Below are 15,081 nucleotides of genomic sequence, written 5' to 3'. Positions count from 1 at the left end.
GGGGCCCGAGCTCTGTCCTTTATCCCACCGGTACACGGGGCCCCGAGCTCTGTCCTTTATCCCACCGGTACACAGGGCCCCGAGCTCTGTCCTTTATCCCACCGGTACACGGGGCCCCGAGCTCTGTCCTTTATCCCACCGGTACACGGGGCCCGAGCTCTGTCCTTTATCCCACCGGTACACAGGGCCCTGTGCTTTAATCCCGTCCTGTATCACATCGGTGGGAGCCGCGAAGGGTAAAACCAAGATATGATGCGCTATTGGAATGGAGGCCATTGCAGGTGTTGAAGGGAGGGTGTGTGATAATGGACTCCGATACAACCCCCCCACAACCCCCCCCATACACACACCCCCCGCACACACACACGCGCATGTTCACAAATAACCCAGACTAACATGTTGTACTGTCATAGCAACCGAGTGTGTGGGAACAGGTAGAAAGGGGAGAGGAGGAGGGCAGAATAAAACATTGGCAGGGAGAGGAGGGCAGACACTAAATAAAGGAGCAGTAGTGACCAAAGAGGAGAGGAGTAAAAAAAGGAAGGACCTTTAATTCATGGAGAGGAGAGAAGACACGAAATGGCGAGGAGGGAAAGCAGGTGAGAAAGGAAGGAAGGATAGAGAGAGAAAGGAAGGAAGGATAGAGAGAGAAAGGAGGATGAAGGGGAGGATGAGGATGATAACGAGGAGGGCTACAGAAGGCGAGAGACTCGAGAGGGAGAGTGGTGTACGAAAGGTTTGATCTATACGGGGATGCACAGCTTTCCTGTATGTATATACATATAGAGAGCGAGGGAGAGGCAATGTACTCAGCGCTGCGCGGCGTAAAAGGGAAACCATCACAGCTGACGCGGGGCTTCATATCACATCCGCCACAAGTCCCTGCAGAGGCTGGCGTCTCCGCCTGTACTTATCGCTACGTCGCACACACAATACTCATGTACACGCGGTACTCTGCTGCGTCACGGGTTATATGTGCCATATATACACGTTACACGGGCTGACGACACACATGCCTGTAAGGGGCAGATAAAGGGGCGTCACAGCTTTATAACCGGGTCCTCCGTCAGGAGGCAGCCGCCAGGCGCACAGCTCGCTGTCTATGTTTCTAGCATGGAGGAACCCGGTCACTTCCTGCGTCCCCCGGACTCACTTCCTGCGTCCCCCCGGACTCACTTCCTGCCAACCGGCAACTGTTTTCATGAGATAGAAAGCTGGGAAAGCACATCAAACAGCAGAGGGAGGGAGATGAGGGGAGACGTCAATCAAACCTAAGTTATTGTTAGATTGTAAGCTTCTGGGCCGAGAAGGAGAGTAAGGTTGCCGGGTGGTCCGTATATCGCTAACCGCCAGCCGCAGAGGGCATTTAAACAGAATCTGGGAACATGATGTGTGTGTGAGCAAAAAGGCAGCCCACCGCCTGCAACACGTGGGATGCTGGGGTAAAGGGAGAGCAGGTGAGAGCGGGATGCTTGGGTAAAGGGAGAGCAGGTGAGAGCGGGATGCTGGGGTAAAGGGAGAGCAGGTGAGAGCGGGATGCTGGAGTAAAGGGAGAGCAGAGGAGAGCGGGATGCTGGGGTAAAGGGAGAGCAGAGGAGAGCGGGATGCTGGGGTAAAGGGAGAGCAGGTGAGAGCGGGATGCTTGGGTAAAGGGGGAGCAGAGGAGAGCGGGATGCTGGGGTAAAGGGGGAGCAGAGGAGAGCGGGATGCTGGGGTAAAGGGAGAGCAGAGGAGAGCGGGATGCTGGGGTAAAGGGAGAGCAGAGGAGAGCGGGATGCTGGGGTAAAGGGGGAGCAGAGGAGAGCGGGATGCTGGGGTAAAGGGGGAGCAGAGGAGAGCGGGATGCTGGGAGAGAAGAATGGGGGTGAAATTAGGTATAAAAGAAGAGAGGGGGGCAGAGGTTAAAGAGAGCAGGGAAAGGAGGTAAATGTGTAAGCCTGCTAATAATCTGCAGGTAAATGAGTAGTACCGGCACTGCTCGGCATTCCAGCAATGATGAAATTCCCCGAGCCCCCCCCACACACACACCTCTCTCTGGGATTCACTGAGGGAACAAGTCACGCTGTATGAGTAACGAGCATCTCAGCCTGAGAATAACGGACAGACAGGAAATGCCTCATCTCTGAAGTCAGGCTGATGCAACTCCCTGCCAAGAGCCGAGCGAGAGGGGCTGCCACACGGCAAACCCAACAGGGCACTTGGGGTAACTGCCTCTTATTACCAATAATCTTCTCCGCGCATGCGGAACATGCCCCACCTGCCAACAGGTACAACAAACGGGTCTCCCAGTATACCGCTAGACTGTAAGCTCCTGGGACAGGGTCTGCCATTATACCGCTAGACTGTAAGCTCCTGGGACAGGGTCTACCATTATACCACTAGACTGTAAGCTCCTTGGGACAGAGTCTGCCATTATACCGCTAGACTGTAAGCTCCTGGGACAGGGTCTGCCATTATACCGCTAGACTGTAAGCTCCTGGGACAGGGTCTGCCATTATACCGCTAGACTGTAAGCTCCTGGGACAGGGTCTACCATTATACCACTAGACTGTAAGCTCTTGGGACAGGGTCTCCCATTATACCACTAGACTGTAAGCTCCTTGGGACAGGGTCTCACATTATACCGCTAGACTGTAAGCTCCTTGGGACAGAGTCTGCCATTATACCGCTAGACTGTAAGCTCCTTGGGACAGGGTCTGCCATTATACCGCTAGACTGTAAGCTCCTTGGGACAGGGTCTGTCATTATACCGCTAGACTGTAAGCTCCTTGGGACAGGGTCTGCCATTATACAGCTAGACTGTAAGCTCCTTGGCACAGGGTCTGCCATTATACCGCTAGACTGTAAACTCCTTGGGACAGAGTCTGCCATTATACCGATAGACTGTAAGCTCCTGGGACAGGGTCTCCCATTATACCGCTAGACCGTAAGCTCCTTGGGACAGGGTCTCCCATTATACCGCTAGACTGTAAGCTCCTGGGACAGGGTCTCCCATTATACCGCTAGACCGTAAGCTCCTTGGGACAGGGTCTGCCATTATACCGATAGACTGTAAGCTCCTTGGGACAGAGTCTGCCAATATACCGACTGTAAGCTCCTTGGAAAAATGATATTTGTGTTGTCACATGACGAGACGTTGCTGTAATAATTCTGGAAGTTGTACTCTGCCCTCGAGACGCGTCATCAGCCGCTAACAGTTCCCACCAGCCTTGGCCGTAACCCCATGGCGCCATCTCCAGGGACATCTCTGCGTCCATGTAAGAAATAGTTTTTCATAGACAGCTGTCCACCGATTATGTCGGGTGGCCCTCTTACAACTCAGCTGTCTTTGGCGCCTCTCTAGACGGTCTCATACACTGACTAACCAAAAACAAGCGCCCAACAACCTACTGGTTAATGATTTTGATAAGTCACAGCTGATGGGCCACCATCTTGGTGACGCAGGAGGACGTCTCCTCCACAAGAACCTCAAGGAACCATCCATGATTTCCTACCTTCATCTTGCCACCAGCCATCTTCCTGATGAAGCTCAAGGTCCTCCCCAGCGGAGACTCTTCTTTTTCCCGGTTTTCCTTCTCGTCCGTCTCCAGGGCATCGATATCTCCGCAGCTCAAGGCGCTTAACCTACAGAAGACAAGAGACGAGGTGAACATCGGAGACCAGAAGCCGGGTCTGGAGGCGGCTTCTGTACGAGGGCAAGACGATCAAAAGACCGGTGAAGCGGAGCGACGCTGATCTCCGTCTCATGACCGGGACGGCTGCCAGCGCGGAGGGCCCTGGAGAGTGTGGAAGCCCAATAAACCACTAAAGCGGGGATTTGTTCAGACGGCAGATAATCCTGTTGGCTTTCCCACCCACCCCGGTGGACCTTTGCCAGGCGACCTGTTATTTCTGAAGATGTGCGGCTCCAAAAACACCAACCAAAGACTACCTAAACGTGTCGGCTACTTTTATGGCCGCAATCGGCGAGGTTTGGAGAGCTGCGGTCGGGGGATCCCGTGGAGTAGGCTCCGTGTCTTAGGTTGCCGTGGTTGTGTAATTGCGTGTTTCACGCAGCGGGACACGTGTCCCCCAGGGATGTTCTCAGGTGTGTGAAGAGCTTTACCTCTTACCTATTTGCCTGGTGTCTCCCGTGTGAGTACAGGGTACCATCTGCGAGAAAAAAAACAACATTTTAGGCTCTTGAAGTTGCCACCTGAGACGTTCCTCTTAACAGATAAACGTTAAGCGGAAACACAAAGAGACCTCAGCGCTCAGCACGGACTCCTTAGTCTCTCCGCTCGGTAATTCAGCGTAAAGCTTCTGAAAGGGACGTAAAGGCTACTTGTTCCTCTCGCCCCCTCGAGACCACCTCTGGGCGAGAGCGCAGGTAACGCCAGGGAAGGTTCTAGGTTTCTAGACAAATCTGGTAAGCATGCGCAGCCACTTGTATTATTTCAGGGAAACGGTTGTTTCTTGGCAGCGAAAACGTTCCATTGGTTTAAAAATACACTTTCGGGCTAATGCGCTATTTATAAATCGCTGTGAAAAACTTCCAAATTACCCTCCGAGCTGCACAACAACACCGCCTGAGGGTGGAAATCGGCCTCCACTCGACACCAAAAACCAGGCCGATAATATTATTTATAGATTTATATAGCACCTTCATATTCCACGGCGCTGTACAGCCACCCGGAGACGGAAGAGCAGAGTGGGGTTGAACTTGGGCTTTCTTTTCACAGCACGTGTTATTTAGGGGGTCCCTAGTGATGTTACCCCGGGGTATTCGCAGGTCGTGTTTTATAGTGATGTACGGCGGTGCTGGGGAAAATGAATGCCGCGTGAGTGAGTGAATGAATGAATGAAATGGTGTTTGTGCTCCCCCTGGTGGACAATATGTGGAAGTGTCATACATTTAACCAAAATGTTTAGTAGGACGGCTGCACTAATACCCCTCCACTACGCTAGGTGCTCTGTAGGATAGCCCATAGCAATGCACGTAGCCAACCCCTCACTCCCAGGCTCACTGCGGCCCCCGGGACTCACCGTCTGGATAGGAGTACGTGTGATCAATGCCCGTCATAGAGACTGATTTGGAGAGCGGGTTGCAGAGGTAGGCCTGTGAGGAGAGGTATGCCTGCAGCCGCCGCGCATGTTCCTGAAAACAGACAAAGAAACCAGGAAGCTGGGAGGTGGGACAGGTAACCACATCTCAGACATAGCAACAAAGTGATTCATCCATTATACCGCTAGACTGTAAGCTCTTGGGACAGGGTCTGCCATTATACCGCTAGACTGTAAGCTCTTGGGACAGGGTCTGCCATTATACCGCTAGACTGTAAGCTCCTGGGGCCGAGGTGTGTGCAGTAGGCACGTTCTGTTACAGTGTATCTGGCAGGTACCCGCCGCAGGTGTAAGTCGGGTCAGAACAATAGGCCATTGTGTGGCTTGTGGGTACATCGGCCCAGTACCTGCGGTCATAACCGGTTTCTTTAAATAGACGGCCTGTTCCAAACGCTAATGACTCCCCACCCCGCGTCAGACACTAAACACGCAGCTACTCTGCTCTAGCTCTGAATGAGCAGTGGATGCGTGAATCTGACTCCCAGCCTGGGCTCAGGAAGCTGACCCGGAGCACTAGTGCAGAGAAAGCCTCACCTCTTGCGTGACCTCCATGTCCTCTCCCCGCAGTGACAGCAAAGACTCAATCTCATCTGTGCTGCGGATTATGGGGGTCCGGCGGGGGTCTCTCTGGTACCCCATGTTTCCTTCTATTTCTTCTGGATCCAGACCCTTTAAACTCACACTGCAATAAAGATGCAGACAGGGGATTTCTATACAAGTAGCGATACCTCCAGTGCACAAACCGGGGCCACACCGGACCCCCGGCGCCACACCGGACCCCGGGCGTCACACCATGTCCATTAATAATACCACTCTGCAGCCGTGCCGTGCCCTTTAAACAGACTTGTTACCCCGCTGAACCCCCATTTACTCAGCTGTCCAACTTCCTGGGCAGACCAGGGGCTGCAAGGGCCACTAACCCGGTAACCGGTGGGGGGGTTGCATGTCAGTAGCGGTGTGTGTGGAGGGGGCGGGCGTGCGGGTCACGTACCAGCCCGGTAGGTCTGTTGCTGACACAGACTTGCCCCAGAGGGGGGGATTACACAGCACATCCATCCCGTCTGCTTCCTGAAGCCGCCGTTTGCAGAAGTAAAGACGGTGACAGCAGACAGCATGCGCAGAACACGTCACGGGGGTCTGCCCTCTACCTGCTCTTATTTATACCCCTCCGAAGCAGGGACCTGGTCGGCAGGTAAATGCCCCTTGGGTCATCCAATGCCCGGACCTGTATAACGCACCTGAGCTGGTCGTAGTCCGCGTCGGCTTCCTGTAGCCGCTTGCCCGGCTCCCAGCTGTGTCTGCGGAACGAGTCCCTCTCATGGACGGAGGATCTGAGCTGGTGGGGTCTCCGCAGGGGCACCCCTAAAAACCTGTCCAGCGCCTCATCCTGCAAATCCACCTCGCCGGGTAAGTGCGGCTCGACGGCCGACAGACAGCGCTGCTTCTGGCCCCGCGCGGAAAAGACCACCGCCGCATCGCCGTCCGGCACGAACACTTCCGTATTATTCATTTTCAGCCCGTCTGCTGCGAACGAGGAGGAGAAAAGGTTATACTAGAGGCCGACGGGGGTTTGGGGGTCGTTCTGATCTCCGGATCCGGCCCCTGGGGGACACTCACCTACCCCCTCCGATACAGGAGGATTACAGCATGCATTCTGCTTCACGCACGGACATAGGGGGGATCCGGGGATACGTAACCCACCCAGACGGGGGAACCATCTGCCTGGCGCTCATTGCCCTGCAAGAAAAGATCCGTGCGGTCACACAGCTGGCAGTGCGCACAGGGCTGTACGCATTTCTGGCCGCTTACCAGGAAGTTTGGGATTTTTATGCTTTTGGGACAATGGGAGCGCCCTCCTGTTATCTACCTCTAGTTACACCTCCAAAGCACGGCGCCGATCGTTTCCGCGGGGTAATACATCTTTCCCCACTCATTTTCCTTCCCAGGGTCAGCTCAGAAATTAAGGTTATTCCGGGAATGCAGAATTGTCATGTGACACAAAGCAGGGACTGGTGACCGATTACGAGCTGCGTGACCGCGTCACACATATACATATTTAAAGAGATATTATAAGCCAAAGTCCAGCGGCCGCCGTAACAACTCCTATAATAATTAACAAAGCCGAACCCCCCTACCCCCCCCCATGTTATCTATACCATGGATTTCAGTATTTTTACTATGATTGCAGGGCCCATCACAAGTAGCAAGGGTATATAGCTGCCAAGTAACCCTGTTTATGTTGATCAGTCCCTCTCCCATATCCTTGTGCCCCTGTGAGAGCGGGAAGCGCCAGGCACTGACTAGCCCACCAGTGCCAAAGCTTCAGACCCTGATAGATACATGATAGTCTGTTGGAAGGCTGCGCAACCCATCTACTACCCTCCTGTTGAGGTTAACATGATGGGAGGACAGCGGGCCTAGTGCAAAATAAATTAGGATTGTTTCTAACCCCCCTTAACCTGAAACACATGGGAGTCACCCCCCCTCTATTCTGAAACACATGGGAATCACCCCCCCTCTGTTCTGAAACACATGGGAGTCACCCCCCCCTCTATTCTGAAACACATGGGAGTCACCCCCCCTCTATTCTGAAACACATGGGAGTCACCCCCCCCTCTATTCTGAAACACATGGGAGTCACCCCCCCCCCTTATTCTGAAACACATGGGAGTCACCCCCCCTCTATTCTGAAACACATGGGAGTCACCCCCCCCTTATTCTGAAACACATGGGACTCACCCCCCCTTATTCTGAAACACATGGGACTCACCCCCCCCTCTATTCTGAAACACATGGGAGTCCCCCCCTATTCTGAAACACATGGGAGTCACCCCTCCCTCTATTCTGAAACACATGGGAGTCACCCCCCTCTATTCTGAAACACATGGGAGTCCCCCCCTTATTCTGAAACACATGGGAGTCCCCCCTTATTCTGAAACACATGGGAGTCACCCCCCCTCTATTCTGAAACACATGGGAGTCACCCCCCTCTATTCTGAAACACATGGGAGTCACCCCCCTCTATTCTGAAACACATGGGAGCCCCCCCTATTCTGAAACACATGGGAGTCACCCCCCCTCTATTCTGAAACACATGGGAGTCACCCCCCTCTATTCTGAAGCACATGGGAGTCACCCCCCTCTATTCTGAAACACATGGGAGTCCCCCCGATTTTTTTAAATTCCCTTTCCTGCACCCCTCCCTTTGCAAGCTGTAATGTCTGTTATCAGCTCCTGTGAGGGGATCCCCAGGGCAGCTCCCCAAACCTCACCTGGGCTGAGCAATCCGCTGGGCCGGAGATCGGCGCTGCCTCTGTCCCCGCACACTGAGCAGGAGCATGACGTCATTTCCCTGCGCTTAGAGGCAGGCAGCAGTGAGGACCACGGGTGAGCAGAAGAGCAGTAGGAGGTGTGTGAGTGTATGTCTCTCTGTAAGTATGTTCGTGTGAGTATGTAAGTGTGAGTCTGAGTATGTGTGTGTGCAAGTATGTTACTATGTTAGCATGTGAGCATGTGTGTGTACAAGTATGTTAGCATGTTGGTATATGTATGTGTGTGAGTATGTTAGAGTGTGTGTATATGTGTGTGTGAGAGAGAGTATGCTAGTGTGTAAGTATGTTAGTGTGTGTGTGGGTGTGTGTGTGTAAAAGAGAAAGTATGTTAGCGTGTGAGAGAAAAGTAAAATTTAGTGTGTGTAATTATGTTAGTGTGTGTGTGTGAGAGAGACAGTAAGTATGTTAGAGTGTGTGTGTGAGAGAGTAAGTGTGTGTGTGTAAGTATGTTAGTGTGTGTGTGTGTGTGTGTAAGTATGTTAGTGTGTGTGTGTAAGTATGTCAGTGTGTTAGTGTGTGTAAGTATGTCACAGTGTGTAAGCAAGTGTATGTCAGTGTGTTAGCGTGTGTGTATGTCACAGTGTGTAGGTATGTCACAGTGTGTTAGCGTGTGTGTATGTCACAGTGTGTAAGTATGTCACAGTGTGTTAGCGTGTGTGTATGTCACAGTGTGTTAGCGTGTGTGTATGTCACAGTGTGTAAGTATGTCACAGTGTGTTAGCGTGTGTGTATGTCACAGTGTGTAAGTATGTCACAGTGTGTTAGCGTGTGTGTATGTCGCAGTGTGTAAGTATGTCACCGTGCGTAAGTATGTCACAGTGTGTTAGTGTGTGTACGTGGCAGTGTGTTAGTGTGTATACGTGTGTGTGTGTGTGTGCAGAAGCAGTTTGGGGGCCGCACTGTAAGTCTGTAATTTTCCTGTGACTCGCACTGCAGCTCCCGTGAGTTTAAGCTCTGCAGGCGGTTGGCTAACCAGCTTTGGTATACAGATAAATATTATAAGGGGGTCCGTACCACGGATTTAAAGGCGGGGGGGGGGCTACTCCCATTAGAAGCGCTATATCCAGACTTCCACTTTAACTGGAAACTCGGTAAGGAAAATCTATACCTCCCAAATGTCCCTGTTTAGTGTGGTCAGTCCCTCCTCACACCAAAACACTCCTGTCTGCTGACGGTTTAAAGGTATGTGCAGAATGACATTAACTCTGCGGTGCCCGGCGCAGTCCATCTTTATTTGCATACACCTATAGACTCTATATGTGACCATTTCCCCAGCGGAGGACGACCCTATTTCCAGCACGTGCCCGTGCCACGTCAGCCCCACATACGTGTTAAACAGGTGAGACCGCTACCGCACATAGCAAACCCATGACGAATAATCGGAGTTACATACCAGAGTACAAGGGACAGAGCATAGAAGGCACTTGCCATCTGCAGTTATAATCTGCGCCCCCCCTACATAAACACAACCTGCTTCAGTGAAACATGCGTGTTACATGCAAGCTACATGCATCCTGGGGTAACAGGTGTGCCGAAAATGTAAATGCCCCCTCCCAGCATGCACTTGGGGCAGGTAAGTCTCCTGCGCTGTACTTACTGTCACCCTACGTGGAAAAGGGTCGTCATGCTGCTTCTATGGGATTCCGCCCCAAAGTGTACACCTGGGACAATGCACCTGTCAGGCCACACCCTCAGTAAGCACTCTCACACCCGATTAGCTGCCAGCACAAGGAAACGGGTGAGCTCCACCAATCCATGGCAGGCATGGCCACAGCCCATTACCTCATCCCTTCCAAATTAAAAGGACAGGGAGGAGTTAAAGGCACCCTACCTGGAAAACATGGCCCTCGACAGCAGATAAAGAGAAACTCGCCCTGCCTCCGGTTAACCGCCTAAAATCCGTATACCTGAAAGGGTGGTGGATAAATGAAGCAGCCTCCCAGCAGAAGTGGTAGAGGGTAATACAGTGAGGGTACTAAACATGCATGTATTAGGCATCCGGCTCCTGAATCTAAGACGAGACCGTTCTGGGTTTCCTATTATATAAATATAATAAATAAATAACCTCACTTTGTTTGAAAACACAGCAGTGAATATTTATAAACAGCTTGAAATGTGATCTGACAGCCATAGTGAAAAAAATCCTGCTGATTGGGTGATTGCAGTGGTTGCTATGGTAATAACTCCACTTTTAGCCTTCAACCTGCTAGAGCTACAAAGGGACCATTCGTGTACCACGAAGCCCTGAGGTGCCCCTTAAAGCCTTAAATCGCCCCCCCCCACCACCCCTCACTGCAGGGGGCGCGTCAAGTGCACTTCATCCACAAAGCCAAGTGCTCTCCATCTGCGCTGGCAGTCCTTTCCATCACTCCACTACTTTTTCAATGACACTGCAGCAGTTCCTCATGACCCATGAGGAACGGCAGAGCGCTCAGTCACCCGGTTTATGAGCCGATGAGACGGAGTGAGCTGCTTTTTACTGGCCAGGGCTTCCTGGGATTGTTTCTGTAACGGCTGTAGAGTTCCGCCTCGGAGCCTCGTTTATGGAAACGGCAAACAAAGCGCTCTATTGGTGCAACCGAGTGGGGCATCGGGGAATAATGGGTTATATATATATATATATATATATATATATATATATATATATATATATATATATATATATATATAGCTGTTTCCTGCTGTTTCTATACACATTATCGGGGCTTTTAGGGCTGTCGACCCCTGAGATACCCAGCAAAGATTCCGAGCTCCGAGAAAAGAGGGGCATCAGGGGGAGGAGAGAGGGACTGGCCAGACTAATCAGGGACACCTAGGAGGTATGCATGTGACTTACACAGCGTGAGGTGTCTTAGAGTGATGTGTGTGTTTTTATTCCGTGTTCCTGTGGAACAATATCCCTTACAAAAAAATTACATGCAATGCTGCACTTTTACTGCACATTTACTGCATTGTACTTCAATGTACTGCAGCTTTATTGCATTTGTACTTCCGTACAAAAATAACTGCAGTAAAACTGCAAAAAAAATGTCCAAAAAACGGCAGTATTACTTCAGAAAAACTGCAGTAATTTTTTCGTAAGGGATAAAACACATATTTTAAGTGAAAATATCCTAGAAAAGAAAGAAGATCCGTTACACAGATCACTGCTGTCCAGTGGGCTGTCCGGGGGCCGGATGAGACCCCCCCACACCCTGCAGTTTTCTTTTACCCCTTACGTGTCTCTAAATAAACCCCATTAGTTCTTTAGCATTATTTCTTTAATTTAACGCTTTGTGACCGCGCACATAAAAAACAAACAAAAAAAGCCACTTTGACTTAATGACGTTTGTCTCAGCTCAATGATCTCAAACCAGACCCGGGGGGGGGGGGGCTGTTACGTGAGACTTCAAGGGACATTAATAAGGAACAGAATCCGACTCGTGATCCACGCAGCGTCAGCAGATCCCGTCCTTAGCAGCAGCTGTGTTTCTACCAAGTGGGGCTGTTAACGACCGTCCTCGGAAGGACTCTGCGGAGTCTGTTGCCACTGGAGGCAGAAAGCAGGTGACAACACCGTGACCCGTCACCCAGCCGCTGGGCGTAGTAAGGGCTGATTGCGTGGCTCAGAGCTTGTTAGAGGCCCAGCGAGTGTGACTGAGCTAATATGGACCTTGGGTGAGGCCGGAGATTAACGTCATGGATTTGGCCAAACTTCCAGATACTGTAAACACTGGCCTCCTTCAGCAGGGAGGCCTACAGAAAGCCACGCTCAGCCGCCCAGCGTGACCCACGTGCGCCCGCGACCACAATTATGGCCGAAACTTATGTGCCACCTCTCTGGATCTTTCATATCTTCTCTATGGAACTTCATCGACGTGGCATTCTAATTCGTAACACAAAGTTCTCCGGTGGACATGGGTCTCCAGGACACATCGAGATCTATGAACTAACCCCTAGAGCTCCTGTTCCCCCAAAAGGGCTCAATCCAACCCGAAAAAAGCTTTCAAACTCTATGGGTGGGTGGGGGCACCAAATTTCTCTGAGGACCAAAGTCCCTTCTGGCCCCTGATCGGGAAAAACATTCCGACGTCAAGCTTTTAATGAAGCTCTCTTAATTACAGGAGCTACATCTAACCATGTGCACATTCGTCATTCATAAAGACCTTCCTTGAGTCACTAAGACTAAGAACGACTTCGAGCTGTTATTCGATACTCCGGCGGGGAGCCCCGAGCTGCTGCTGAGGATGTGAAGGAGTTATTTAGTATCTAGAGACTATCACGCTAGAATCTCACCTTACGTGGGAGGAAACATTGTTTCCGTGACCTGAACCCTAACGCCATGCCTGGGAACCTTCAAAATGAGCCGAGATCCTGCAAATGATTAACCCTGGAACGGCCCAACTTCTGTTCCAGGTAGTAACACGCCAGCTGATGATGCCTCCTGAGAAAGTGTCCTTTCACCCGAGAAGGGACTGGGTCTGCTAAACTTGGGAGGGCATGCACCCTTTAAACAGACTACAGATCTGTGCCATGATGGGGGAGCCTGGGTTTTCAGTTCGAGTAAAAGGAAGCATTTAACGAGGAGAGAAGCCGTAATTGGGATCCACCAAAAATGAGACCTTCTGCTTTAGGGTAGTGGATTCATGAATTAGTGGCTAGCGATGATCAATGTTTAAACAAGAGGGAGAGTCCAACTAGGGCTGCCCAACCTCCGTCTTCAAGAGCCGATATGATCCTTATGCTCGTCACGCTTTATTGTGGCCCTCAGTGGCCAAGAGCGGTGGCCCTGCCATCAGCTGACATTTCAGGGAAGAAGACGGGATACTCGACAAATCCGACCTCCGCGGGAAGACATTGAAAGGGAAGTGCGTTGGAGATAAGATCATAAAACCCCGGCTCCCAAATACCGTCTTATCAGGAGATTAAACAAGACTCGTCTCATCCATGGTATCTTCTCCCGGAAGGAGGACAACCCGACCCGATCTCACTTATCACATGGAAGCTTAATAAACATCCTGATTCCGGAGCTCGCCCTCAATCCCCTTACTTTATGGGGTTTTATACCTGCGCGGGGAAAGCGGAGGCGAGAAGGACAAATAGCCCCCAGATTTTTATGTGGGGGGCTATGAGCAGCATTAGGTTTGGCACCCCCTCCCACACACACACACACACCAATTTCCACATATAAAAGTACGTTATCTGCACGTTCTCTCTGTATTACCTCATCCCAAACGTCCCCGGGAAGTCATGCCCACTTGGTGTGAGCTGCGGGTCTGTTGTTTCGTTGTTGTGTACTCTTTAAATTGGTTGCCATAGTAACACACACCCCACCTGATTGCTTATCTGCTCCGGTTTCCCCCCTAGCCCCCTCCCTGGAGAGAGGGGGGGGTATTTACATACATAAAGGGACGTAATAAAGGACAGGAGGGGAGTTACAACAAGAGACCGGAATCTAACACTAGAGGGTCAGAGGCTGAGCTGGAATGGAAGGAAGTTTACTTTACTGAGAGGGTGGTGGATAAGTGGAAGAGCCTCCCAGCAGAGGCTTATCCAGTGAGGGAATGAAGCTCCTGTTCTAGGTCCCCCATCTAAAGGGCCCCACAGTCCTGACGCTCGCTGTCTCTCCACGTCTAAAGATGATGATGATGATGTCCCATCCTTGCACCCTACTTTCTCCTTCCCAAAAACAAAGGACCTTCGGAAACCCTGAGGGCAGCCATGTTCACAGGGAAGAACAGAACAAGAACCGTTAACCCTCCATGAACACACATCTGTAAGAGCCATGGAGTTTTAACCCATTACTTTCCCTGCGCACACGCATTCAGCATACTGGGCTCCCGCCATTTAGTGTCCAAACTCCCACGGGTTCCGATCCTTCTTTAAGGTGAAGCCAACCAACCTTCCTCCCCCAACATGATCTACCTAATGACTTAAACGCCTGAAAAGATTTCCAGCGATGTAGTTACTGGAGCCGAGCCTGTCCCGGACTCCCAGCTACGACAGCGGAGCAGAGGGTGCCGGCTGCGCATGTCTTCACCGGTTTCTAAACGACAGACAGGGGAAATGTTTGTCCAAGGCAAACAACTGGTTATCTGCTGTATGATCCTGGTGTTTCCAGTAGGAAAACCTGACAGATAGGAAGCCGAGGGTCACGGCGTGTGGCCGACCTTGGATATGGCGTTGGCCAACAGGAAATAATGTGTATTGTAGAGCCGGGCTGGGACCGGGGGAATGAGCTAATGTAGAGACGCGTGGGAATGTTCCAATCACAAGCTCCGGGATTCCATGGAAACACGTGACTTCCGTGTATCTCCTGTGCCGGGAAGCATGTCCTCCAAGCCTAGACTCCGCAGGGTGAATCAATCATTGAGGTTTCATGGATCTCCCCTTTAATAGAATAAGACGACCACTAAACCTCACACGGCTGGGGGTCCTCCAGGACAGTTATATTTATGGCTGAAGTCCGTCGATTCCAGACGATGAGCCACGAGGGCGATCTACGTGCCTGGCATGGTCACCTTGAACCTAAGTATGCTTTAGAGCTCCGGGGACCTCAAATATACCCCTCAGGGTTGAAAGGCACCCCAAACCGAGACCTATAGAGTATCTGTTTCCATTAAAAGTTGGGTCGGTATCATCAATTAACGCTAGGAGGGCATCACAC

General features: G+C 51.4%; 1 protein-coding gene across 1 annotated transcript in view; it reads right to left on the bottom strand.

Moving 5' to 3' along the window:
* Positions 1–15,081, bottom strand: part of ARHGEF2 (Rho/Rac guanine nucleotide exchange factor 2) — a 42,906-nt gene that overhangs the window by 21,680 nt on the left and 6,145 nt on the right. The window contains exons 2-7 of the mRNA XM_053475331.1: positions 6,721–6,840; positions 6,342–6,627; positions 5,638–5,785; positions 5,026–5,137; positions 4,113–4,152; positions 3,495–3,624 (exon numbers count right to left, since the gene is read on the bottom strand). Of these exons, the coding sequence (XP_053331306.1) occupies positions 3,495–3,624; positions 4,113–4,152; positions 5,026–5,137; positions 5,638–5,785; positions 6,342–6,613 (702 nt within the window). The 5' untranslated portion in view covers positions 6,614–6,627; positions 6,721–6,840. The remainder of the gene's footprint in view (positions 1–3,494; positions 3,625–4,112; positions 4,153–5,025; positions 5,138–5,637; positions 5,786–6,341; positions 6,628–6,720; positions 6,841–15,081) is intronic.

This window comes from Spea bombifrons, chromosome 9, assembly GCF_027358695.1.
Source record: "Spea bombifrons isolate aSpeBom1 chromosome 9, aSpeBom1.2.pri, whole genome shotgun sequence".
NCBI lineage: Eukaryota > Metazoa > Chordata > Amphibia > Anura > Pelobatidae > Spea > Spea bombifrons.
This window is presented reverse-complemented; position numbering and strand designations above follow the sequence as displayed.